Raw genomic sequence first — 27,839 nt, forward strand, 5'->3', positions numbered from 1 at the left:
AATCCCCTTCCGAATGTACTATGAGAAATTAATTTATAAAGTGACACATATGTTTAACAATTTGTATTGCAACTAATACATATAAAATCCATAAAACTAAACATACACACATACAAACTATGAGCACATCCACACCAATATTTCCTTTCCCTAAACTTCCATAAAGAAATTTGAAGCAAAATCCATAATAATCTTTATTTCTGCAAATCTTATAATACAGAGAATGTCAGGAGCCAATCAATGCTCACTCCTCTTTTCCGGTTGACCAATAGCACCCACTATCCTGCATTCTCCCCTCCAACTGGAGGCTGGTCCTGGAGTAACAGAAATTACCTCACCTACATTCTCAAAAGAAAACAAAAGTTTCTAGTAACTCTGGGCACCCACTTTCCTCTCGTGTAATATCTGCAGACTTGAGAAAAGTACTGCAAACCTGGGTCCAGAAGCCAGAAAGCAAAATAAGAGTTGGGAAATGGGCCAATAGGACATTCAAGTGTGTGGAACTGATTTTTTTTTTAACAAAAATCCAAATATGCTGCAATTTCTAATGAATAAGAGCACAGTCAGAAATGAACGAACTGCCCCTCCCCAAAATGTCATCATAAGATCAGTCAGGTCCAGATCCAGTCGTGAAGAGTGAAAAATATTGGATGGGAAGTATCCTGCCATAAACTTGATGCTGCAATTTCAGCATCGTTCTATTTGGTATTCTAACAAATTCTCCCAAGGATTTTTCAAAGTTCTTCCTCAAGGTTTAGAAATTGGAATGCTGTGGGCTCCTTGATTGTAGATTGACTTCCACTCGCTTTGGTCCCAATAACCAAGCATAGCCAAAGATCAGTATTGTGTGAATTGTAGTCCAGAAACATCTAAAAACCTCTAGGATCCTAACTTAGGTGGAGATTTAAATTAAACACTAATGAATAAGAACACCCTGTTATAAATGCAAATCTCTTAAATCCTGCCAGTTCTGTTTACATTGGTTTTATTTTATTTGCAGGGAGGCATAGACACTAGTAGCGGCAACAGTTATGGGCAGGTAAGAAATCAATTACTATGTTAAAGGTTTCTAAAATATGGAGACAGTTGAGGAAGGAAGTTACCTAAACTGGTATACTGCTAGCCTTTCAGGGTAGACCCTTGTCAGGAAACAGACACCACAAGAAATCTACCTTATTGATATAGGCAGAGGTGGGCTTCAAAAATGTTAGCAAAGGGTTGCTGGGTGACCATGGCCACGATGAGCATGACCTAGATGACCTCCTGCACCGGGGGTGTTTTTGCCCTCCCTCGGTTCCAGAGGCTTTCCTTGAACTTCCGGGAGGATGAAAACGGCCTCTCTGGATTCCCTAGGCTCTCTGGAAGCCAGAAATGGGCCCATTTCCAGCCTTCCCAAACTTCCAGGAGGCCCATTTTTTACCCTCCCTGAGCCTCTGTGCACTCCCTGCCCTTACCTGCATTCAAAACGGATCACGTGGGGACTCCTGGGAGGAGAGGGGCGGGTTGGGTAAGGCCAGCCAGGAGTGGGATTTGGGGGTTCTCTGAACTACACAGAATCTTAGCTGTGAACCCCCAGCAGCCCACCCCTGGATATAGGCTATATTGCAATAACAGAATACGGAAATGCTGACTTAGTTTCTGTTTCCCTCCCTCATTCCCTCCCTGTAAAATAGGATCAAGGCAGGGCTATATTGAGATTCTTTCTCATTCTTTCCTGTATGAAACCAGGGGTTTCACAGGGAGGGAGTTATCAAGAGGAGGGGCATTGACTATACAAGTTTGACCAACATCTTGACTTTGTGATGTCCCTTGCTCCTGAAAACCCCTCTGTACGGAACTTTTGTTCAAGGGGTAGCATAGACTGCTCTGTTATTCCCTCGGGTGATGTTACAATCAACAAACTATAACACATGCTTTTTGTTTTTCTTGCAGTCTGTTTCAACTATTTCAGATAAAGGGAAGGTAGGTTTTTTTCCCCCTCAACTAAATCTCTAAAATATCCTTAGGTAGGACCTTATTTTAAAAGTGCAACCATTCCTTGCAACAAACTTCTCTTCTGCTTTTCAATCTAAGTCATTATCCTGCCTCTCTACTTAAAGCTAAAATTAGAAGTAGATTGACATTAGGCTCATAAAAAGATGGGCTAAGATATTTGGTTGCCTATGATAAAGCAGTAACTCTTCCACCCATGGGGCAACACTACACAATTACAATATGTGAAGAACTCACCACCTGGGATATCAAGCAAAAGGCTATGTTATAAGCCTGTTTGCCTAAGCCACTAAACTGAATCTATTATACTGAATTCTGTGCATTTTTATTGTCATGGTCTAGATGCAGATTAGCCTTCCCTGCCCTGTTCAGTTCCTGAACAGGTAGCTAATGTGGATACAGATGCACATTTGATATTTGTTCAGGCAGTATTGACACTACTATCTGATATGCATAGCTATAACTGTAGTTACAATTCTATTTTCTCATTTAAATCAGTGATTAGGCACCCACGAATTTTCATGAGGCAGCCTGCCACCATTTCTGTGTAAAATGATACTTAACAATAGTTTGTTCAATTGGGCAGAAAAAGAGAAATGATTATACGGTTTTCCTTCTTATTTTCCAGATATCAGTTATTTGGGAAGAATAGTTTTGAATCATTCTCCCATTTCATAGTTTTTTTTCCTGGTGTAAAAAATTAAAAGCTTTTACAATTCAATTTCCAAATGATTTTTTTCCATTCATTCAAATTTTACAACAAATAGAGACCAAATAAATTCTAAAGGACTCTGGTCCCTTCAATTAAACAAAATCTAACTTTTCTCTGTGATGATTTTTGACAGGTCATAATATATCCTCCTACGAAGTCTTTCCCACCTGAAGTAAGCCCTACTTATTTAATTCTTTAATTTTATTACTGTAAAAGAATGCAAAGTGAATGTCTAATTGCAACCCATTGAGCATGCGAAGCACTTTTTGCTGACTAGTCAAATAGAGAGGATTTTCTTGTAACTATTGTTTTTACTTATTTTTTTTATCCTTTCTTTCTTCACAGCGTGAAACATATTCATCGGTAAGAATGCTTGTTTCCCCAATTGGGCTCAAGTCAATTTCTTTCTAATTAGTGGTGGGATTCAAATTTTTTTACTACTGGTTCTGTGGCCGTGGCTTGGTGGGCGTGGTGTAGCTTGGTGGCATGGCTTGGTGAGCGTGGCAGGAGAAGGATACTGTAAAATCTCCAGTCAGAGGTGGTATTTGCTGGTTCTCTGAACTACTCAAAATGTCTGCTATCTGTTCTCCAGAACTGGTTAGAACCTGCTGAATTCCACCTCTGTTTCTAATCCATTTAAAAGATTTTGGATAGTCTTTCCATCTTTTCTTCTGCAATTTTTCTGCGGTAAAGAAAAAAGAAAGGAGACGACGTGAAGGTTATGAATGGGAAATTATGCCATCCTGACACTCACACGTTCCTTTACAATAAAATACATTAAACAAGGCAAAGTGAATGCATCATAAAAGTTTCTTCTGGAAATAATAATTAATTTTTTTAAATTCCTGCATTCAATTTTCTGCACCTGCAAATTTATTTGTGCAAATGATCTGCCTGCTTGGGGACTTCTAAAATGGTAACATACTTTTTTTCCTCTACATTCTTTACATACATTTACATTTTTATGGCACTTGTATGTCAAATTTTCATAGGCACTATCCAGTCTATAGTACACAGTGCCCAGGGATGGTCTGATGACATATTTCATCAATATCTTTGGAAGTGTCCCCTTGTTTATGAAAACATTGCTTTTAGGCAGCTGTTGTCTCCCCTCCCTTCAAAAGTGCTAGATTAGTGGAATGGTGAATCATCTTCTTTATCTTAATGGTTACAAATAACACTAAGAACACTAAATAAGGAGCAAGATGAGAGTAATTAACAATAACGATGATGCAATCCATTCAAAAGCAATTTCTTCTAAGCAAATGTGTGGACAAATTTGCAATATATAAATTGCTGCAGCTGGCTAAATAAACTTTTCTGTAAAAATACGTAGAAAGAGGGGGAAGGGTCCATGCCACACTTTGATAACCTTCCATGCTGCTAATATACACAGATACGTTTATTAGAGTGATGTAGAGAATTCAAATGCTTTTTTTTCTGAATTCTTATAGCAACTTGCCAACTCCCACTACAAGCATATTCAGGTAAATATGTTTTCCTTTGCTTTATTTAAAACATAATGTCAGTTATTAATGCAGAATGCTCACTGGCAGATTTGAAAAAGAGGAATAAATTTCATATTTTGAATGATTAGCTAATAAACACTTGCTCAGAGCACTTGTTTATTTTTTTCCCCTCGTGTTTTGTGCAAGAATGTTGATCCATTGGCTGCAACAGGAATTGACTGACAGTCTTGTTGCCCGAGTCAAACATTGTAGGCTGAGAGAGAATGGTCGGCCCAAAGTTATCCAGCCAGCTTTCATGCCTAAGGCAGAATTAAAACTAGAACTTTTGGTCTCCTGGTTATGCTTTAACCACTAGACCAAAATGGTTCTTCACCTGGACAAATCCTTGTAGTTTTCTTAGCAAGATTTTGCCATTGCCAGCTTCCCAGGGCTGAAAAAAGTAATTGACCCAAAGTCACCCAATGTACTTCAGGTCTAAGGTGGGTCTAGAACTCACACTCTCCCAGTTTCTAGCCTGGTGCCTTAACCAGTACACCAAATTGGCATATTACACCAAATTAATGACACCAAATACTAATGAAATATTCAGGAGGAAGGTGGAGATAATATGGGAGGGGCACCTTCATGGTATTAACTCCTATCCTTAGAACATGCAACCCCTTGAGAGCTGGGAGGCCTCTCTTCTCTTAGCCTTTTGAAAAGCCTTGAAGACCTGGGATATGTTAAGACTGGAGCCCAGTTAGGTTGTTTGTGGAGATGTTGCCAGAACCTTTTCTATTAGTTTTTATTCGTTTAACACTTTTTATTCTTGTTTGTAAACCATCTGAGATTATAGATACATAAGGCAGACAGCTATGGAAATGTTTTGTATGTATATGTGTGTGTCTGTGTATGTATACCCTGTTTCTCCAACAATACGGTCTCCCCCAATAGGAAGTCCCAACATGTTTTATAGGCATGAAATGAAGTTAAGCCCCTCCCCCCAAATTAAGGCCTATATTAAAACATGTGAAATGGGGGGGAATGGTGGGGGGGCTTGCCATTAGGAAGTACTTTTGTTGCACACCCGGATATGATGCTGCTTGCGTTGACCCCGATACGAAGTGCCCCACCAATGCCGAGGTCAACATCCAAGCTGTCGCCGCCCGCCTGCCCGAAGATGCAAGGGGGGGGGAATTAAGTCACCCCCGAAAAGACGAGCTAGCCATTTTTGGGGGACTCAAAAAAAAAAGACCCGTCCTTATTATATGAGAAACACAGGTATGTACATGTACATGCATATACACATATATACAGACACAGACACACACACAAATACACACACACACACATCTAACTACCTACCTACTACCTACCTATCATCTATTTATCTCTCTCCCAGGATGAAAAGAGTACTCATTTGTACAAGAGAAATTATTGTAGACTCAAAATAATTAGGGTAAAATTCTAATCTAAAATGCATATAGTATATATTTCCACAACACAGGGATTAATCTGCAAGAAAATACCATAATTAATGTTTATATCCATCCTTTTGCAGAGCACTAAATACGGTGAAAAGATCCAGAGCCAGGTATTATTTCTTGTCTCATTTATTCCTTTCAAATTTTTCAGTTATTTAACCATACATTAATCATGAATTACAGATTAAAAAATGGATAGCTAAATTCCATTCTTTAATCTCATGGCAAATTACTACATTGAGTGGAGATGATGCTACTATAGGAGCATGGAGTAATCTATCTGGACTACAACCTTACTTGCGGATGTAGCCAGCTGATAATCATGCAAATTTCCATTGGCAGCAGTTCCGTGTTTTTTGTTTTGTATGTTTTTGAAGGAGAGGAAGCACTGTACATTAAATTAGGAATTTCAGTATGGAAACAATGTACTAGTACATAATTTTGAATGAAATCTGAGTGTGGGGACTTGTCTTCTTCACCCTCATCCTTGTGACTTCCTGTTAACTGTTCAGAATCTGCAACAGAGCCTGGGAGATCTTATAGGAAGAGATTTTGAAGGGGTGTGGGAGACAACAGAAAAAAAGAGGGAATTGTTTCATTCTCCTAGAAATAGTGCCATCTGCTGAGAAACCTAATTAGGCTTTGCCACTCCCACTCATCTCATTCACAAGACCTCAGATAAAAGGAAGGCTGTTTTCATTTTTTGTATCTGTAATTAATTATTTATGGTTAAATGACTGAAAATAAAGCCTCTTTGATGCATCATCCTAAAATAGTACGCAATGAATAGTTTTTGCCTCACAGATTATTTCAGCATATGACAACATAAATGGTATTTTCATCCGATAAAGGAAATTGTTCTTCCTTTTTGAGTGGAGAAATGGTTACTGTGTGAATTGTTTATGCCATGTAAGTTTTCTCTGAGCTTTATCCAGAATGATTTTCTTTGAGGCTGTTGTTTAATATGTTCTGCATGAGCTAAAAACTCCAGTTCTAAATCACTTTTTGAAGTTTTTATGAAATTTAACCCTTTTTTAGTGATATCTAACACTCTATTTAGTAGATGTGTTTGATTGATTTGGGCATGTTAGAGTTAAAAATTACTGCTCATCTTCTGGATGTGTGAGAATGGGAAACATTGTTCTAAAATTAATATCTGCATTTAGGAAAATGTACTTATTTGTTCACCTTTAGCAATGACAAATTTTGTGGATAAAGAGTAAAGAATTCAGAGGTTTGTCAGTGCCCCAGAATCCTATTACCCTTAGGTATACTAACTGGTAGTTACAGAAATTGAAGGCTAGGAAAAATTGATTAAACTCTATAAAATAGGTGCAGTTCTACAACTAATGTTATGTAAAATTATCGCTTTCTTCTACAGGGTTCAAATCCTCAAAGTGACATCCGTATTACAATTCAGGTAACCATTATTTATTTGCATTCAAGCCTTCAGTTAATAAAATCATAAAAATTATGTCCACTGCTAATGTGCCTTGGATCACTAAACTGCAAATCCTATTTTCAAAAATAAATCATGAGCTGCTTTTTCCCCACAGATGTTATACATTAAGTACATTCACATTCTAAATCATAATGTTGCCTGGCTTCTGCTTCCAAAATATGCGGTTCAGACCAGCAGGCCTTGTTTAATAAATAATTAAAACAAATCATAGTTTAGAGCAATGCATTAATTCAGTCACAATGCTCGGTATCCTAAACCTGATGCTGAGCAAATAATGGGCAATCTTTGAAATTACTTTATGATAGGCCTTTCACATTCACGAGTGTTAATCCAGATTTGAATCTGCCTAGTGTGTAAAGCTGTGTTGACTATTTTAAAGAAGAGTAGCTGCAGTTATATTGACCTGGAAGGCATTTTAATTGAAAATTTTGAGAGTAAGACAACAGGCCATCCTAAAATAATTGCTGGAAAATCCTAAGAATTTAATCCTGGCTTCCTCCATATGCAGATCTAATTTAGATGCCAGTTCCCGGATGTTAAACACAGATAAGAAATGAAAATTAGATTCTGTTAAGTGTTTAATTTTCTTAAACAGAAGAGAAATTACCATAGCTAGAATTCTTGGCCAAGCTGATCACTGGAAATTTTATTGGTTGAAATCGTAATACATCAGGCTCATGCCAGGTTAGGACAGCTGACCTGGAGCATATGTAGTTCCTTTAGTTCTGCATTTAGCCCACATTTTAATATCTAAAATTAAGCATTACTCTTCTTGATACCCATTCATTTTCCTCAGAAAATATTTTTAGTTCCCTCTCTGTATTACCTGGATTGGGTTGATTTTTTAAATTTCACTATCAAGATCTGATTAGAGAGCCAGTTTGGTCCAGTGGTTAAGGCACCAGGCTAGAAACCAGGAAACTGTGAGATCTAATTCTAGTCCCACCTTGGGCATGAAAGCCGGCTGGGTGGCTTGGATCAGTCGTTCTCTCTCAGCCCACAACATCAGATTCAAGCAACAGGCTCACTAGTCAATGAATTACAACCTATGTATCAACATTCAGTTGATCTTTTTTCTTTTTGACCTTGCACTTGTGAGAAAAATATTAAGAAAAAATGAAAAACTATAAAGATCTTGCTTCTCTATTCAGTGCCTTAATTACACTTAACATAATAGACCCAATTAATGTTTACGTTCAAGAGATTAGGTTTGTTTAACAGGAAAAGCAATCATAATTATATACTGTATCGGATGTTCTTCCAACATATTCTTCTAATGTATTATTTGTAACATAACCACAGGTAGTCCTCGAGTTACGACCACAATTGAGCCCAAAATTTATGTTGCTAAGTGAGACATTTGTAAACTGAGTTTTGCCTCATTTTATGAATTTTCTTGCCACTTCCTGTTAAGTGAACCATTGCATTTGTTAGTTAGTAACATGGTTATTAAATGAACCTAGCTTTTCCATTGATTTTGCTAGTCAGAAGGTCGCAAAAGCAGAACACATGACCCCAGGACGCTGCACATGTCATAAATATGAGCCAGTTGCCAAGCATCTGCATTCTGATCATGCGGCCTTGGGGATGCTGCAACAGTCATAAGTGTGAAAAACAGTCATAAGTCACTTTTTCAGTGGCATTGTAACTTTGAACGGTCACTAAATGAACTGTTGTGAGTTGAGGACCACCTGTACGTGAAATGCTTCTTGTTTTTAAAATGGCTTCTGTTATGTTTCCCTAGAGTGGACAACCTATGAAAGTTTGTGATAAGGTAAGCACTCTTTCAACATTACTGAATCAATGTAGTTTGATAGGTATCCTTCTAATTTTGAAGGATAAGTTGACAAATTAGAGGAGGATAAATCTGTCCTTCCCTGCTAGACTGGACAGCTAGGTCTAGAGTCAAAAGTCTAACTCACTATTACTAGAGAACCAGTGCAAGTGTTGGTCTAAACCAGGTCGAAGTCTACTCTCACCAAAACTTTGAGCCAGGCTTAAGTTTTCAACCATCCGTCTTAATTCTTGCTTTTAGGCTTAGCCAGATAGTTTATCTGGACTTTGATGTGGCTGATGTGGCAACAAATGGCAACATGCAGCTAAGCTTTGAATAAGGAGACAAGAACTCTTTAGAGACTCTCGTTAGATCCGCAAGCAGGAGGTATTCTCCCTAGGATAACATTAATATGCGGATGAGGAAGACAAGCAGCTGCTTTTCCTTGTTCCAGAAAGAATGATTAGAGGCAAAACTGTCTACTTTTCCTTGCTAAATCATAGCTTGTGGTGAAGATAGTAACACAGCAAGGCATATGGGGTCTACTGAACAGTAGCATCCTGAAATCTGCCAAAAGATACTAAATCAAGGATGACTGATCTCCTCATTAAAAGCCAAGCTAACTTGTCAAACGAACATCTCTGTAACCAAACAGAAATGTTGGACTTCTGCAGCTATAAAATGCTACCAAGAGAATTCCACAAAAATATGAAATATGAAGACCTACATATACTTTGGGGGCACAGTGGCTCAGGGGTTAAAGACACTGAGCTTGTCGGCTGGAAAGTGGACAGCCCAGGTTCGAGTTACGAGCGCTGCACAACAGGGTGAGCTCCCGTTCCTGCCCCAGCTCCCCTCTCCAGTAGCATTCAAATGTGAATAGATTAATAGGTATCACTTTGTTTCAAAGGTAATAGCACTCTGTGCACTTCTGGTATGTAGCCATGCTGGCCACATGACCAAGGAAATGTCTTAAGACAATGGCTCCCTTGGCCGAGAAACAGAGATGAGCACTGAACTTTAGAATCGGACACAACTGGTCAGGGAAAACTTTACATATACTTTATGTATGTTTTAGAAGTACTCTCTTACTTCTAATCATTCCATCACTTCATTTCCAAATAACTGTTTCTTTCTTTCTTTTTTGTAAACAGACCTCTCCTTCCTACAACAGCCAAGCCTGTAAATTGGTAAATCTATACTCAAAACTGAAACTGTTTTTATTCCTTTGGGGTCATTTGGTATTTGATACACACTATCAAATGTGTATCTTTTGTGCACTTTTTTAAAAAAAAACATATATGAAAAGGTATGATTGATTGCTTATTGTACCCTGTGACTATCATTAAGTGTTGTACCTTATGATTCTTGGCTCTTGATGAATGTATCTTTTCTTTTATGTACACTGAGAGTATTTGACCAAGACAAATTCCTTGTGTGTCCAATCACACTTGGCCAATAAAGAATTCTATTCTATTCTATGGAAAGAGAAAAATGCAGAAGGACAAATAGCAAATTCACCCTTATTTTTAACATATCACAAAACATTGACAGTGGAAAATCTGTCTTCTGCATTATGCTGATTTAGAGCCAGCTGTTAAACAGAAAGCAGCGCACAGAAGGATCCCAAAATTGTAGTGAGGAATTATCATTTTTGTTCCCATCCATATTCAGTACATCCATAATAATTTTCATATCAACGTTCCAAGCTTTGGATCTACAATTCCAAAATACATTTCTGCTTTCTTAACAGACTATACAGTCTTCTTCATCTCAGAGTGGTACTTCTTCTGTCTCTCAGGTAAACTTTCTTTTGTCATACATGAGTCCTGTTGGCTTCACTAGGATTTGAGAAGGGGGGCTGTTTCTGATGATACATATCAATGTGAGAAATCTAGATGATTTATTTATGTAGCATATGGCAGGAACTCCCAACCTTTTGGGCACTGGTTCTGTGGAGAAATATTTTTCCGTGGACTCAAGGGGGCATGGCTTTGCATGCTGCCTGTATCCCACAGATAGGGCTTTGCTTGCTTGCATGGCCCAGTTGCTGGTGTGCCATGGATTGGTGAGGTCCATAGACTGGTGGTTGGGGACACCTGGCATATGATATATCATACACAGAGTAGCAAAATATATTCACATTTCACCTAGATTAGTAAAACACAATAAAATATAAGCGTTAAAAAGATCTATGTTCAAATGCCAAGGTTTAGGGGGCCATCTAACCATTGAAGCACAGCATTGTTTATATTGATCAAATCAGATACTGGACCAGTATATGCCCTCAACTTACAACTGGTCATGATGTGATCTACAGTTTGAGTATTATTCCTCACCATACACTTCTGGAAATCTCTAAAACATTTGAAGTCTGGTGGGAGGAACCTGTGTATAGTTCCTTCCGATAAAAATTCACTCTCTTTTCTGGGAGGGTAAAGCTAAATGTGGAAAGGAATTCTTTATACAACAGCCCCATGCATTGTTTCTTCATAGAAACAATCTTCTCCAATAGAGATTACTATCCATTTATTTAGGCAAGGCTGCTAGAATTCCACTCAAAGACATATTTAAAATTCTTGAATTATACTATCAAATTTTCACTTGGAATAATAAGTGCAGAGAATAATATTTTTAATTCTTTACTCACTCCCAAAACTAAGCAAATTTGGTTTGTTCAGAAAATTTGTCACATGCAAACCAGCAGCAGGATGCACAAGAGGTTTCATGGATATGGCACTAATTTTGTTTGTGATCCCTTATTTAGCTACAGATAAGCCTGCAGAAGTTAGTTGTCTAAATGATCTCTAAAGTTATAGAAAACATTCATCCTGGGAAGGGTTTTTTTTGACAGAAATTGTGTTCTTTGCCAGTATTGGTTCCATTGCAATACAGACAATAATGATATCTGGAGTCTTGCAGTATCCATCTCAACTCAGATTTTGTACAAAAGAGATTATATTTTGGATTATATTACTGCCTGTCTGTCTAATCTATGCCTGTCTGTCTTTCTGTCTGTCTTTCTGTCTGTCTATCATCTATCTATTATCTATCTATCTATCTCTCTCTCTCTCTCTCTCTCTCTCTCTCTCTCTCTCTCTCTCTCTATCCACCCACCCATCATCTATCTATCATCTATATCTATCATCCACCCAACCACCCATCTATCTCCAAAACATCTACATATGAAGTCTTTCTTGAACTCAACAATTTTATATTTCCTATTTGCTTAAAGTATTATTTTTTACTTTTAGCAATTGAAAACTAATTTTCTCCTCCTTTGTCTTTGTATATTCTATGACAATGTTTTCTTCACATCAGAATTTGTAGATGTGGGGTTATTTTAAGAAATATGTTCCATTTCATACAAAAACAATGTCTTTAGTTGTGCTATTTTTTTTCATCAGGGTGAAACGATTATAGTTGGTGGTGGTAGACCTTCTACTTCAGTAAGTGGCAGTGGAACTTCAGTTATAGTTAGTGAAGGTAGACCTTCTTCAGTTGGCAGTAGTGGAACCTCGATTATAGTTGATGGCGGGAGACCCTCTGGTGGATCATCATCTACATTTGGCAGCAGTGGATCTATTGTATCAACTGGCAGTAATCCCTGTGGTCAGGTCAGTGGTGGGATTCAAAAATTTTTACTACTGGTTCTGTGGGTGTGGCTTGGTGGGTGTGGCCTGGTGGGCATGGCAGGGGAAGGATATTGTAAAATCTCCATTCCCACCCCACTCCAGGGAAAGGATACTGCAAAATCCCATTCCCTCCCCACACCACTAATCTGCTTTCCAGCTCTGTTCTTCTGTGCAGGGGAACAAAGACTCAGCCATTCAGCTGGGACTCAGGAGGCAGAGAATAGATGGGGGTGGGGCCAGTCAGAGGTGGTATTTGCCGGTTCTCCAAAATACTCAAAATTTCCACCACCGGTTCTCCAGAACTGGTTAGAATCTGCTGATTCTAGAATACCACCTTTGGGTCAGGTTAGTGTGTTTTCTCACAAAAAACAACCTGCTTAAGTGTTTCTTATGTTCTTCTTGTGAAGAGAGGACTTTACACTCTATCCTACATTATGGAAAACAAAATTTGAAGGTAATAGCTAGAGTTCAACTTGACATTGAGAAAGCTTGCATATAATCTTAAGCCATGGTTATATAAGATGGAAAAGAGAGTAAATCTACTCTCTTGTCCTACTTATCCAACATGGCTGCAAGGAGATCAGCAAAATTATACATGTTTTATTTGAATTATGTTTGACTAATAAAAAACAGCTTGTTTTAATGTATAATTAGCTAACAGGACTGTTCGATTTGAATGATATCACAAGCAACAATTAATTAATAGCAATAGCACTTAGACATATATCATTTCACAGTGCTTTACAGCCCTCTGTAAGTGGTTTATGTAGAGTCAGCATATTGCTCCCAACAATTTGGGTCCTCATTTTACCAACCTCGGAAGGATGGAAGGCTGAGTCAACCTTGAGCCTGGTGGGATTCGAACTGCCAAATTGCAGTCAGCTGGCAGTCAGCAGAAGTAGCCTGCAGTACTGTACTCTAACCACTGTGCCTCCGTGGCTCATAATTAAAAAAGAGAATCAAGGTTTTCTTCTTTTTTCCCCAGCCACATTAGAAGTAAAGAGAATATGAAAACTTGCTGTGACTTGTTTTCATTACATTAAACTATTCTTTAGAGTTATATATGAGCCAGCTCTTTATTTCCATAATCTGATGAATGCCTGTTTGTATTCATTGTAACAGAAACTTGTATAATCAATTTTGAGTCATGAATCCATCTGTTGGCTGTGAAGAACTCCTATTTCTAATTATGATTGCAACATCTTTTCTTCAGTTGAGGCATTTTTTTCTCAACTTAAGCTGTAATGTGGAAATACCAATATTTTAATGATTTATTTGATACCATCAATTCATGAGCTGTTTATTTAATTTTTCCCCCACAGGGAAATACCCCTGGCAGGAATCCTTGTAAACCGGTAAGATTTATTTACCATTGAGGGGAAATGGTGGTCCTTCAAATACTTGTTATATTTTGATGTCAGAAAGGTACCTATTGCCCATTCTTGACCAAAGTCACCGAAGATGTGCTTTTAATTTCCTTAATTGCCAAATTCTTTTGCCTTGAGAAACCAGTGACAAGCTAAACATGGATTTAACAGCTGTTTATTTTTGAACTTCTGGATTTTCTTCTCTATAATTATCATTGTGACATCTAGTGCTTAAACATCCAAAAAGCAATGCCAGTCCATTACTGAACAGGAGGTGGCATTGCTAATGTGTGCTTGAGAAATTGCTTTAGACAAAATCTTCCCAATCTTTTAACTAATTAACAAGGCTGTGTCATTCTTTTTTTTTTTTTTTTGGCAAAGAAAAATGCTAAACACAAAATAAGGGCACACTATTTTCCTTTGAACTTAAACAAATTTGCATTGGCCACATTACAGGCTTGTGTAAAATTCTGTGTTCTAACATTGGAGAACTGTGTTGATTTGATTTTTTTTATTATGTGAAATTATACTACATAATATATTAAGTAAAAAGAAAAGAGCTCTGGCTGGAGATTGCCACTGTGCTCTCTTATTTGTCTTTACTTTCTTCAAAACTTATTTATTATTTGACAAGATTTTCTCCTTAAATTGCTCTTTCCTATGTAGTGTCATGGACAGTTAAATGGATTAGAGAACTTGTAAAAGGTTTCTTAAGTTTAAAACATTTCAGTTGTTTTTAAATCATTGGCTTTTAATATAGTCAAAAGGTGTACTGTTCCTACTAAATAGAAATGTAGAAATGTAAGAAAAAGGAGAAACTAAATAGGAAAACATCAGAAAATTCCAGCAGAAAACAGCAACATCTGATATGTAAAGCTTTATGAATAAAACAAGAATAATTGCACAATTAAAAAAAACTTCAGCAGAAAAATTCTTTCTTTGAACCTGTTCCACAATAAATGTTTTAAAACCTTCGGATGCTTTGAAGTAGATATAAACCATATACATGCATGCATTTTCATTGTAATAATGTCCCAGCATTATTAAACCTATATTGTTGATATATATTCAATAAATAACCTAAGACTAGAAAAAAAAACCAAAGATATCATTTGGGCCCATAAGAAAAATCACAAAATCCTAATAAAGGATTGATGTAATATAAATTTTGGAATAAAGTTCCTATATCCCCCAAAGTTTTTTCCCCAGGCTAGCATTTTAAGTTGTAATGTTGCATAGTCATTTTTTGCATAGGGCAGATCTGGACAAAACAGCAATCTTGGTTTATTATTTACATAAAAACATCTATTGGAAATATATCCTGTCTGCAGGACAATTCCAGCAAATTTGAAACAATATTTGTTTGGTTTAAATGTGCCTTACCCTGGACTGGGAGAAGCCACAACTTCATGTTCAGACAATATGGCAGGTGATCCTTATAAAGAGAGCTGGGAAGTCATTAGCAGCTGAGCAATCAGTCTAACTTGTCAAAATGCAGCCATGATGAGAGAGGAAGAGACACTTGTTTAATGCAGGTCACTTTAATGAGAAAAGCATGTTTTTGCACTATGAAGAAGTTCTTTAAAATTAAGAGTGTAAAACTTATTTGGCAGGATAACTCATCAAATTAGATAACAATCATGCTCTGTTTGAATATTATAACTGTCTTGTTCAGTGGAAGAAATTAAATTCATTTAGGCTATTTTGAACATTTTGGACAAAGAATCCAAAATTACTCATCCTTTTCTTATGGTGTAAATAAAAAGCAACCCATCCAAAGTTGGCTGAATTTAATTCTGTTTTAAGACCTCCTGCCAAAACCATAGGCACATCTTCATTAAAAAGATATATTGTATAATCCTTGGTACTCGTATAAGATCCATATTTATAATGTTTTCACTCATTATTTTTCCCATAGGCTGGTTCATCATCTCAGCAAGGTTTTGGAAGTAGCCAGGTAAGGACAGAGCATATTGTATTGGTTTATTTCTACAAAGAATTTTGTGCATTTTTGAATAGACAATTTATATATATAAAAAATCTTGTTTCTTTGCAGAGTGGTTCATCCCAGCAAGGTTATGGTTCCCAGGTAAAATCAATCTTTCAGTTAATTTGTTTCAGAAAATGCAAAAGCTGCTGCTTGGTTTTCTGTACTTTTTGAATAATAATTAGAACAACTGCGGCAAAAGAAAGCGATGATGATGATAAGAATAAGTGTCCCTCGGGTCAATCCCAAAACATCTGGGGCATTGTTTGAACACCATCAATCAATTGCAAAAGGCAACTTTACTTGGAACAGTTTTCATCCTGCAATGATTTTAACATCACCACTACCTTTAACACCATCAAACATCCACATCTGCTAATCTCAGGTCCTTGGGAAAAAACTCAATAGGTGGATAAAAACCCCAACTCCAGTCTAAACATCTGGCTGACTGTGTGACCAACCATAATATAATATTAAAAACTATTCATCTTTTTGGATGGCTTATCACAACAATCTTTGGAAATAATCAGGTTGACCTATCTTTAATATCCCATCGTTTTAATTGTTTCACTCTTGCTTAAAAAGGTGGGCCATTTTACAAAGGCCCAGTTTGCACTGAATGAATGAATATTGTTCCTTTATAGGAAGGGTGGGTTTACTTTCTATTGCTCTTGTCAATAGATAGAAAGCAAACAAATAAATAAGCAAACAAGCATTCTATTTTCTTATTTCTTTTTCCCAACAACCTGACTTAAGTTAAAGAGCTTTGGCACCTCCAGACCTTCACAGACACCAGTTTCAATCTAGATGAGCCTAGGAACAAATTAGGGCATCCCACACTTTCCCCTTGGAAATCTAGTGCATATACTCTCATGACCAATTGCCTTGTAACCAAAGCCTTTTTCTTAGTGGCATCAGATGAAGTAAGCTTTCCTTTACAAACCGTTATTTGTTTTCAGACAATTAAATTTCATGTACCTGTGCAGTTTCTGCAAATTTTGTACTCAGAGTATAGAACATCTTTTCAACAAGAAAAATAACCTCTTGTTATAGATTGCATGCACGTGTAAACACACACAAACACACATTATTCTTTTAGAATGGGCATTCTAAATTTGGTGTGATGTTTAATCCACTTACCACTGATGATTGGCAGCTATTGAATGCTGGTTGGGAATGCCGTAGCAGTGCCTGCTACAGACTTTTCTCCTAACGTTGATGCAAACTTGAGAATCATTTTTCAATGCTTTCTACTCCACAGAGCTTGAGCAATCACCAGTTTATTAGTAGGATTCTTCCACTGCTTAAGAAGCAGTGAAAGATCATCTACTTGAACTGCTTTTTTTCCAGTTCTTTTTTGTTGTTACCTCCATCGGGAGCAAGTTCTACTTATGCCGTGGGTTCGCAGCCTGATTTCAAAATTCTTTGGCAAGAGATTAATTTACTGCTCTGCAAGAGATATGTGTGGACTTCCATGATTTGGCATTAGGAGCAGCTTAGCAGTGTTACTTAATGAGAGCAATTAATCCTACAGAGCACTTTGACATACTCTCCCACGTTTCACAACCCAGACTATCCGGCTTAAACCAGGATAACTGGCGAAACAACAAAATGAGTTTTGTCTTCAGTTGCATTTTTTTTAAAATGTAAGATGGGTGAGGGCACCAAGAGGGGATGGGTGCCACTTCACCTACAGAGCACAGGGGCCCATTATTTTTCTAGCAATTCATAGCCACCTCTTGCTTGTTCATACCACATGGAGGCTGGGATGTTGACTCACAATGGAAGCACTATGTGAAGAGGTGGGCTTCAAAATTTTTAGCAATGGGTTCTCTGCCTGGTTGCTGGGTGGACGTGGCCATGGTGGGTGTGGACTAGTTGGCTCTCTGCACCATGGGCGGGGGGCATTTTTGCCTTCCCTGGGCTCTGGAAGCTTTCCTCGAGCTTCTGGGAAGGCGAAAATGGCCTCCCTGGGCTCTGGAGACTGTCTGGAAGCTGGAAACAGGCTCATTTCTGGTCTCCCCGAACTTCCGAGGGGCCCGTTGTTTGCCCTCACCGAGCTTCTGCATGTGCTTGCACTTACCTGCATCCAAAACTATTGTGTGCGTGGGGACTCCTGGGAGGGGCAGGTGTGGTGGGATGGGCAGGGCCAGCCAGGAGTGGGATTTGGGGGTTTTCCGAACTGCACAGAATCTTAGCTAGGAGCTCTCCTGAACCCCTGCGAATCCCCAACAGCACATCCCTGACTATGTGATCAATATACTGTATAGCAGTGATTGAGGTACTATATTCTCTTAAAAAGAAATAGCTATATGCCTTTGTTTCTTTTTGCCTTACTACAGGGTGGTTCGTATTCTCAAGGGAACAGAAATCCTTGTGACGGGGTAGGTCCTTTTTTCTAAACCACCTACCTTGATTTAAATGGTAGATTAATCTGACAATCTTTCCCAATGGCTGTTGGATGTGGCAAATATCATTGAAGCTTATGTGGAATGTTAAGTAATAGCATGATAATTCACTTTTTGTTTTAAATAAAATACAATAGCTTCAGTCAAAGGAGACTTTCTGTTATTTTCCTTCTGTGCATTCTCAATTATGTTATGGTATTTTAAACTAATTCTCAGCCATGTTAGAATAATGTGCATCAAATATTAGAAACTGTAAGTCACTAAGGAAATGTATTGTCTGCAGTATGCTAAAACCTTTTTATTTATGTATTAATCAAATTTGTATAGCTGCCCAACTCACCAAAAGCAACTCTGAAGCTATTACTTAAGACATGAAGCTAAACTAGAAACCTCCTAGTTAATGTTGTTAACAAATAGGTTAACATTTAAGTAATGATGGAAATATTTTATGAAGTCATGCAAAATAAATTGCTTATGTTTTCCCTTCATATAGCTAATAAAAAAATAATTGAAAGCTTTTACTGCATGTTGTAGGTGGAAGGGTTGATCTTGAATGTACACTAAATCAGATTACAAAGGTGTAGTTTATTTTGCAATGATTGAAAAGTCTCAACTTTGACAAGGAAGAAAGATAAAACTTAAATATGCAACCTGAGCAGGATGAAGCTGACTCATATATAATTGGAAACTACCAGGTTCACTTTCACCACTAGTGAAAACTAAACTGAAAAGGATCACAGAAAAATATGGCAAATTACTTCCATCACGTTGTTGAGGGAATAGCTGTCCATTAATCTAGGTTGTTTAATCCTTGTTTGTCTCAGAACGGAAAGACTTGTAGTTCCTAATGAAAAATTACCCCAAAACAAAAAAGAGTACATTTTTATTATACTTGAACATGTGTTTTCCCTTCCAGAGCACTATTGGCAAAATAATCAGCAGTAGCAACTGTCCAAAGGTAAATATGTTTTTCCTCCCTGTAATTGTACAATTTGATAGGAAAAAGATACCAACAGGAATCATATTCATTCTATCCATGGCTGGGATGTTCTAGATAGTTCAAATAATTTCTGTGTGAAAACAGGTATATAAGTGGGATAAGGGCAATTGTGCTTTTAATCATTTTCCTTTGAGGAACCTCAAATCATAGCCAATATTGCCCTCTACTGTTAACTGGTTCTATACACAATGATAGGCCTCTTTACATAGAGAGTACATGTGACATATGTGGGTATTGAAGTCATTGTTTTGAGTAATGCATTTATTCAAGAAAAAAATTTAACTGCACATATTAACTTTATACATTTCCTGTACAGGGGGTATCAAGTGGATCCTATGGCAGCAGCAGCAGCAGCAGCAACCAATATGGACAGGTAAAAATATTGTTTGGTGTAGATATTATATAATTGTACATTTCTGAGGAAAAAATGTATGCACTGTTTGATATTCTGAACAATGTTAGAACTTTGTATGGATCTTGCTGATATACGTAAGGAGTGAATACTTTTTCATCAGTTGTATTACTTAGTAAAGGAGAATGATAAGAGATTAGGAGAGAATTACCGGTAGCTGTGTGTGTGTGTGTGTGTGTGTGTGTGTAAAATATAGAAGTAAGACAAAAAGAGGCTATAGCAGCTTTGTACTTTGTCCTTGGATAATTTTGATTATTTTCTGCACAGTATGGTCAGAGTGGGTCCTATGGCAGCAGCAGCCAATATGGACAGGTAAATATTCTCTTGATATAAAAAATATATGCAACATATTAGAACAATATATGTATATATTAGAACAATTAATCAGTAGAATGACTTGCCTCCAGAAGTTGTGGGTGGTTTTTAAGAAGAGATTGACCAGACATTTGTCCAAAATGACATAGAATTTCCTGTTTGAGCAGGAAGTTGGATTAGAAGACCTTGGAGGTTATATGCCTTAATAACACAAAAGAAAGCTAGAATTGTAGAGTTGGAATCTAGAACAATCTAAAAAACAACTGTCTTATAGAACCTACTGTCAGGAATTCCTTCATAGTTAAATGAAATCAAGGTACCTGTGACTTATAACCATAACGATCCATAATTTCTTGGGTTATAGAAATTCATTCTTTAATGGTCTTCCTCATATGTGTCTGAACATAGCTATCCGTCTATCCTAAATCTTTTTTTCTCCAGAGTCAGTATCCCCAAGATATTACAGTTTAATACAGCCTTAATTTAGGGTGATTATAATTTCATTTCAGAAAAAAATAAATTCCTTTCTCACCCCTATAGAATAGATGGTCTATGTCTTCCTTAATCTTGGGTCCTGTACCAGGGGATTGGGAGTTTGAGGATTCTGCATAGGATCGTATTATTTTCCACATCTTCTCAAGTTCCTCCTTTACATATATATACACACACACACACACCATCACCACACTCTCAGCCACTCACTTATTCTGCACAATAGAAAATATATACATATAAATGTAATCTATTTATCATCATCACAAAATCTCCAGAACCGTAAAGCCTACAAACTTGAAATTTGACACGTATGTTCCTCTTGGTTTCTAGGTGCTCACTAAGAAAGGATTTTTTGAAATGACCATCAGAACATTAGTATTTTGTATATTATTATTAACATGCTCTGATGCTAAGGAGTTCTACTCCCCCTCCCCACCTGGAAAGAAATCTGTTCCAAATGCAAAACACAAGGAGAGGAGAGGAGTTTCAGTTTCAGTTTTAGTTTCATAGCAGCAACCAGCTTTAATACAGAATAATTGTGATATGCCACACCCAGGCTCCTTGCTGTCTCCTTGCTCACACAACAAATAGTTTCAGTTTCCAAACAGCCCTCAACTATCACACACTGATAGTTGGAGGGCTGTTTGGACGCTAGGATGAATAGGACGCTAGCCAGATGAATACAGATGGATGCTGGTAGGCAGAGGCAGATTTTTTCCCTCTTATTTTTCTCCCCCAAAACTAAGCCCAACCACATAGTTTCGTAGTGAAGCATGGGTATCAAGCTTGTTCTTTCATAATGTTTAAATCACTCATTTTCTTGGGAATTAGGTAGTCTATAAATATACTGTATGTAACTAACAAGCAAACAAATCAATAATTTCTTTGAAGAGTGGGTCATATTGCATTAGCAGCTAACGCAGACAGCTTAAAAACTTCTGGCTATTACTAATGCATTCAATATAGTGTAGGTCTCAGTAGTACTGATAGATAAGGATATTAGGGCTGCACATGATTCTAAAATGCTTCGGAAGTGTTTTGCACCTCCTTCAAGGGATTCATTAAAATTAGGGTTACTTTTAATCAAGCAGAGTATCTTTCAGGGCTTGCAAAGAAGGAAAAAAAGGACTTGCTTTAATTAATAGCAGAACTGTTTGTTAGAGATCTGAAATGTCTCTTCCAAAGTATCATAAAATAAAAATTGTAATTTTTAAACATTTTCTTACAGAGTGGATCATACGGCAGCAACAGCCAGTATGGACAGGTAAAACTATCGTTTAAATACAGTAGATATCTAATAATGGCAATATGTGACAATAGCCAGAGATGAGCAAAGAAATCCTATACGTAGATCAAGTCAAAGGAAGGAGGTTATGTAACTGCTGTGGATGGAGGCCAGATATTGAATCCAATGCCTAAAAACAGTCCAGGAGGGGAGGGAAGAAAAGCCTTAGGTAGAAAATGCAAATGTGGTTTGGAAAACTTAGTTCCGGTCACAGACTTCCTGAAAGCAACCAAGGCCAAGTAATAAGGGGCAGGAGTTTCCACTAGAGCTATGAAAAAGAATCAAGACGAGAGTTTGAAGCCCAACTCCTTTTTCTAATCAAAGGTGGAAAGACTTCAACTGCACAGTGATGACCACCACTCGACAGTTTGGATATGCCCTCCCCTGGGCATCACAGATTCTAGGTCTTTGTACTACACTTACATGAGACAGTCAATACATTCCCACAGACAAATGAGGACGTGCTGAAGCCCACATTTCTGTACTGCTGCAGAAGACAACGCCATAAGTACCAGCCCCACAGATTCAATAGATCATAATCTTGTCACTGCCAATCCTCACATAACTGTCCTAGGAGGGGTCTTGATTACTATGACCGTCCTCTCAAAACTTGTTTCAGGAATACCATCAACACAAGATGCAGCCCTAACATTCTTGCCTGGGCAGAAATGCCAGCAATCCAGACTAGAGGGGGGAAGATTATTTGCCAGTATTCCAAAGTGAGGGACCAGATCCTTCCAGAAGGAAAGCCAAAGGCATACATATGGGCAGAGGCTACCTTCACAAGTTGCCTCCCTGGGAAACAGAAGACACTTCCTAGCAGGAAGAAGGGGGGTTATTTAAAATTTATTTGTGTGTGTGTGTGTATATGTTTGTCCATTTTTAAATGCTTTGTTTGTCATAACATATAGAAAGTTGCAGGCCTAGCATTTTGAAGTAATGTATATTAATGTTAAATCTTAATTTATATTTCTGCACAGAGTGGATCCTATGGGAGCAGCAGCCATTATGGACAGGTAAAACTATGCTACCATATAATGTCAGGCTCCAAAAAAAAAAAAAAAACAAAGAAAGATATGCAGAGAAACCTCTAAGCCGTTTCCTTTATTGTTCGTGATCTATGGACAGAATCTTGCCAGACTACTTGCATCATTAAAGATAGACACTGAGCACCTCTAGGGAGGAGCTCTCTTGACCTTTTTCCTCCTAACCAAACTACCTCAACTGTGCTCTCTCTTGCTCCCCTGGAATACCACCTGTCCCTTCTGTGAATCCGAACTAATTCTCACCATATAATGTGTGTAAAAAAAGGCCTATAATAAAAATAAAAATGAGCATTTTGCACCTTCTGAATGTAGGTAGCACTCTTCTGCAGTTATATGAATTGTTTTTATAATATATTTGCTATACAGACTGGACAAAGCGGATCCTATGGGAGCAGCAGCCAATATGGACAGGTAAAATTGTTTTGTTGTACGATATATGTAGAAAATGTGCTCTAGCAATAGATCAAAATGGGCATTTTGGTTTATTGCTGCTTCTAAAATACAGTATAATAACATGGGCATTTCTGTTTATTATAATTTCGGAATATAAAAGGCAGGTTTATGAAGTTATATTAATGGGGCCTTTTTTACACTGGAGATGGCTGGTAAAATAAGAGAGAAGATTCCACTTCTATACTGCAAATGTACTGGGTTCCTATCTTTATCTTGTTAATTTTAATGTTTTTATATTTGTGTGTTTATTATAAGCTGCCCAAAATCTCTCTAAAGAGTGAGATGGGAGTTGTATAAATTTAATAAACAAACAAACGAATAAATAAATGTGTTATAATGTATTTTCTGTACAGACTGGACAGAGCGGATCCTATGGGAGCAGCAGCCAATATGGACAGGTAAAATTGTGTTACCATATGATTTGTGTAGAAAATATGCTACAGTAATAAATAATCACAAAAAAGAAATGTGTATTTCTATGTATTTCAGCTTCTGAGCATAAAAAAGCAGCCTTGCTTAAATGTATTGTTTTATTATCCCCCCCATATTTTTTGACAGAGTGGATCCTATGGGAGCAGCAGCCAATATGGACAGGTAAAACTGTTTTATTGTATGACACATGTAGAAAATGTGCTATAGTAGTAGATCAAAATGATCGTTTTGGTTTATTGCTGCTTCTAAATATAACAACATGGGCATTTCTGTTTATTGTAATTTCGGAATATAAAAAGCAGCTTAGAGCAGTTATATTAATGGGGGGCATTTTACACTGGAGGTGGCTGGTAAAAGTAAGAGAGAAGATCCTATCTCTATATTGCAAGGGTTCCTCGCTTTATCTAAGTCTTATTAATTGTAATGTTTGTATATTTGTGTGTTTGTTGCATTGTAACAAACCCAAAGTGAGATGGGAGTCATATAAATTTAAGAAATAAATAAATGTTTTATAATGTATCTTTTGTTCAGGCTGGGCAGAGCGGATCCTATGGGAGCAGCAGCCAATATGGACAGGTAAAAAACTGTTGTTATTGTATGATGTATGTAAAAAAAATGTCCTCACAGCAATAGATAATACAAAGAAAGATGAGCATTTCCATTTACTTTCAGTTGCTTTGTGCAAATATATTATTTTTATATGCATTTTCTGTACTGAGTGCTGCAGCTCTCAATATGGAAAGGTAAATATTGAGCAATGTATAGATAATATATTTCATGGACAGATGTAAACTATTTCTTAAAACTTAACATTGATGTTTATTTCTGCTCTGAATGTAAAAAAGATCTGTCTGTCTATCTATCTATCTATCTATCTATCTATCTATCTATCTATCTATCTATCACATGGATGTCACACTTGCAGTGTCATGTTGCCATCACGTGACATTTTGCAATGTTTTCCCATTTGTGGAGCTGGGGTGGGCCTGGCCTGCACATGTTGTATCCAGCCCAAGAGCTGCCAGTTTGACACCACCGATCTATCATCTGCCTGGACAACTTAAACACTTTTCTAAAACAGTCCCAGAGTAACTGTTTTCTATTATTCTTGTCAACATGGGTGACCTTCTTGGATAAGACACACTTGCATAATTTTTTAATTCCATGCTCCTCAGGCTATGATATTTAAGTGGCTCTCTCATGATAAGAAATAATTGGATCCATTTCTTATTTCCTTGGCAGGGTTCACAAACTAGTGGAGGCTCCAATATTAAGGGTTGTGGTGAAGTAAGTATAGTTCATATAAAATAAGTAATATTTTATTTTGAAATAGTAACCTTTCACTTATTTCTCAAATGACATAAAGTTGTAACCCCATTCAACCATATCCCTTAGAAATGCTTATTATGTTCAAGTATCACAATGAGCGACACAATGGCCTAGAAGTGAAGACACTCGCCTCCCACACTCAGGAGGCTGAGAGTTCAATCCTAGGCAGTGACAGATGTTTCTCTATTAAGAGGCAAGGAGAAAATATCAGCTGTGAACTCTTCGTAGGATTCAGGAAGGGTATCTGGCCAGTAAACGCTGAGCTCTATTCAATCACCTAGATTCCATCCCAATAAAAGGGATTACAGGATCGTAAAATGAAAAAAAATAAGTATCAAGATGTTATTAATCTGTAATTTCCAAAACTGGCCATAATGAAATTGCCTATCCTGTGAAAAAAACACAATATTGAGAATGAATAAAGCCTTGCTGTTTTCTTCCCCTGGCACACACCCTTGATGAGATTAGGAACTTCTCTTCTACTTTAATTGCAGTTTAACTTCGCTTGTCTGAACCTTAAATTGTGCGGTAACTAAGGGATGAATATGCTCCATCAAAAGTATCATTCAAAATATGAATAATGTATTGTCTTTTTTCTGTAGGTAAAAATTTTTTATCTGTAGATAAAAAGCAGGGCTCTTTAAGATTTAAGAAAGTTCTTTTTCAGAAATCTTTGCATTTTTCAAATTTACAATATGGGTCGGTAAAATTATAGTTGATATTAAAAAAAAACTGTTTTCTGCTTTCTTTCTCACACATTTTAATAACACCAAATGCCATTTAAAAGTGTCAGTACAACCTATTCATGCTATATCACTTCTATATCAGTCTGAGCATTTTTTTTTCCTATTTAAAGCAGTTTCAAAAGTAGTGCTTGGTTAAATTAAAGATTTCTCTTTTGCTCATGCCGTTTCTAGACTCTTTGAAGGCAATATTCCTCAATTAGAACTATTAATATGAATATATATTTAGATCACTTTTATTACCTTAGTTGTCATGACTGTTGATTATGATGATATTTCAAATCTCTTAACAGTCTCTACTAATCATACATAATACTTTTTTCTTCCACTTTATGTTTTATATAAACCCAGAATAATTCTAATGACAGAAGTTACACCTAATATTACTTTGGTTGTAAAGCAGTCCTTTGTTTCTTAGACTTTATCTCCAAAGTTTTTATTTATTCCTCCAACAGATCACAACTCTGCTAACATAAGAAAGGCCTGCAAGGGGAAAAAAAAAGATTTCTATGTTTCGTTATGACTTTGTTTTCATTTCTATGCATTTGGAGAAAATCCTTTCTGAAGAAAAGGAAACAATTACAGTACAATGGAGCAAAATATTTAACTTTCCCTTGGTTGTTGTTTTTAATTAGTGTCCTTTCTTTGAATTTTAAATTTTCTTTGAAGAAGATTTTTTTTTGAACTTGAAAAGAAGACATTGGCTGTCTTGGATTTTTCCTGCAACAGCTTTTACACTTATTTTGCTCCCATGCTTTTCTTAACTTATGAATGGCACTACTGTTCAGCTTTTTCTGATGAATGAGTAGCAAGTTTTTTATATGGGATTAATTATAAACCTTTCAAATTAGAGCTGCACACTACATTGTATACAATTTAGTGCTTCCTGTACCTCTTTGCTGCCATCTAGTGGCTGTGCTTTTTGAAATTCCAGGAACTGTAATACAAGATATGGTGACTTCACCATGCTAGAGCTGTGCCTATTCTGATAGAATGAGCATTGTTTAAAAGTACCTTTTACCCTCATTTTTCTGTAACCTTTCAGATAAAATTGGCCAAGTGGGAAAAGTTAGTTCGGATGTTTTGACAATCAAACTGCGGATAGATCTGACTGACTTTGCACGGGCATAATTTAGGACACCAAAGACCGGTTGTTTTCATTTCATTTCATTTCATTGTTATAATATTTTTACTTTAACAGAAGAACCCAAGAAACTGTAGACGCAAAAGGGCTGCATCAGCTCCAGTAAGTACACTGACTAACCAAATGGAGATTTTCTTTAAATCAGATAAAAGTAGGAAGGATTCCTCCATCAAACTAACTTGGTTTATGACTTGTGTTTTCTCTTCCACAGAATATACTTAAGACATTGATCAATAAGATTCGGGGAAAGAGGGTACGTGCTTCTCATCACTATAAGTTCTGATTCACTTTGCTTTGTGAATGTGAGGGGTGTTTTGTTTTGTTTTTACTTTAATCTCAGTGGTGGGATTCAAATTTTTTTTACTACCGGTTCTGTGGGCGTGGCTTGGTGGGCATGGTAGAGGAAGGATTAAATCTCCATTCCCACCCTACTCCAGAGGAAGTATACTGTAAAATCTACATTCCCTCTTCACTCCTGGGGGAAGGTTACCATAGGTTCTCTGAACCAGTGGTGGCATTATACTGGTTCTGCCCAGTTCTGGAGAGCCGATAGCGGCAATAAGGAGTGGAGACGGAACCGGTTCTCTCCGCTGCTCTGTGTTTGGCCCACCCACCTGCCTGGCCTCCCATACTCACTTTTATGGCCAGAATTCGGAGTGCAGCTGCTTTGCGCGGTGCAGAATAGCACTGCGTGGCAGCTGCTGCAGCGACCGGCATCGTGCAGGCTTGCAGGAGGTGAGTTAGAATGCCTCTGCACCTGCGCAAAGTGCACGTTTGGCATGCGCGTGCACCCAAAGTGTGCACATGTGCACAGCGCACCCACCAAGCCACGCCCACCAAACCGGTAGCAACTTTATTTGAATACTATTACTGCTCTGAACTACTCAAAATTTCCGCTACCAGTTCTCTAGAACTG

The 27,839-nt window shown here is 37.3% G+C and overlaps 1 protein-coding gene and 1 long non-coding RNA gene across 19 annotated transcripts in view; one reads left to right on the forward strand and one right to left on the reverse strand.

Annotated features, from left to right (window-relative positions):
* Window positions 1-27,839, forward strand: part of LOC113435977 (uncharacterized) — an 84,183-nt gene that overhangs the window by 18,447 nt on the left and 37,897 nt on the right. For 3 of the 18 annotated variants that reach the window (XM_087930227.1, XM_087930231.1, XM_087930240.1), the window contains exons 12-38: window positions 1,001-1,039; window positions 1,933-1,962; window positions 2,838-2,876; window positions 3,050-3,067; window positions 4,159-4,191; window positions 5,714-5,746; window positions 7,018-7,056; window positions 8,843-8,872; window positions 10,027-10,062; window positions 10,626-10,673; window positions 12,280-12,489; window positions 13,830-13,862; window positions 15,793-15,831; window positions 15,931-15,963; window positions 18,204-18,245; window positions 19,186-19,227; window positions 19,586-19,642; window positions 19,949-19,993; window positions 21,720-21,755; window positions 22,757-22,792; window positions 23,189-23,233; window positions 23,629-23,673; window positions 23,834-23,869; window positions 24,239-24,283; window positions 24,950-24,994; window positions 26,981-27,025; window positions 27,135-27,176. In XM_087930227.1, coding sequence (XP_087786353.1) covers window positions 1,001-1,039; window positions 1,933-1,962; window positions 2,838-2,876; window positions 3,050-3,067; window positions 4,159-4,191; window positions 5,714-5,746; window positions 7,018-7,056; window positions 8,843-8,872; window positions 10,027-10,062; window positions 10,626-10,673; window positions 12,280-12,489; window positions 13,830-13,862; window positions 15,793-15,831; window positions 15,931-15,963; window positions 18,204-18,245; window positions 19,186-19,227; window positions 19,586-19,642; window positions 19,949-19,993; window positions 21,720-21,755; window positions 22,757-22,792; window positions 23,189-23,233; window positions 23,629-23,673; window positions 23,834-23,869; window positions 24,239-24,283; window positions 24,950-24,994; window positions 26,981-27,025; window positions 27,135-27,176 — 1,221 coding nt within the window. The remainder of the gene's footprint in view (window positions 1-1,000; window positions 1,040-1,932; window positions 1,963-2,837; window positions 2,877-3,049; window positions 3,068-4,158; window positions 4,192-5,713; window positions 5,747-7,017; window positions 7,057-8,842; window positions 8,873-10,026; window positions 10,063-10,625; window positions 10,674-12,279; window positions 12,490-13,829; window positions 13,863-15,792; window positions 15,832-15,930; window positions 15,964-18,203; window positions 18,246-19,185; window positions 19,228-19,585; window positions 19,643-19,948; window positions 19,994-21,719; window positions 21,756-22,756; window positions 22,793-23,188; window positions 23,234-23,628; window positions 23,674-23,833; window positions 23,870-24,238; window positions 24,284-24,949; window positions 24,995-26,980; window positions 27,026-27,134; window positions 27,177-27,839) is intronic. The other 15 variants (XM_087930229.1, XM_087930228.1, XM_087930230.1 and 12 more) reach the window with 15 other exon arrangements.
* LOC148126188 (uncharacterized) lies at window positions 183-27,790 on the reverse strand. Its single transcript, XR_015742933.1, has 3 exons — window positions 27,560-27,790; window positions 15,258-15,353; window positions 183-3,386 (listed from the first exon to the last, which is right to left on the reverse strand). It is a non-coding gene; the product is annotated as an uncharacterized LOC148126188 (long non-coding RNA).

The sequence above is a fragment of the Pseudonaja textilis genome, chromosome 3 (genome assembly GCF_049901715.1).
Source record: "Pseudonaja textilis isolate UNSWEBS1 chromosome 3, rPseTex1.2, whole genome shotgun sequence".
Lineage (NCBI taxonomy): Eukaryota > Metazoa > Chordata > Lepidosauria > Squamata > Elapidae > Pseudonaja > Pseudonaja textilis.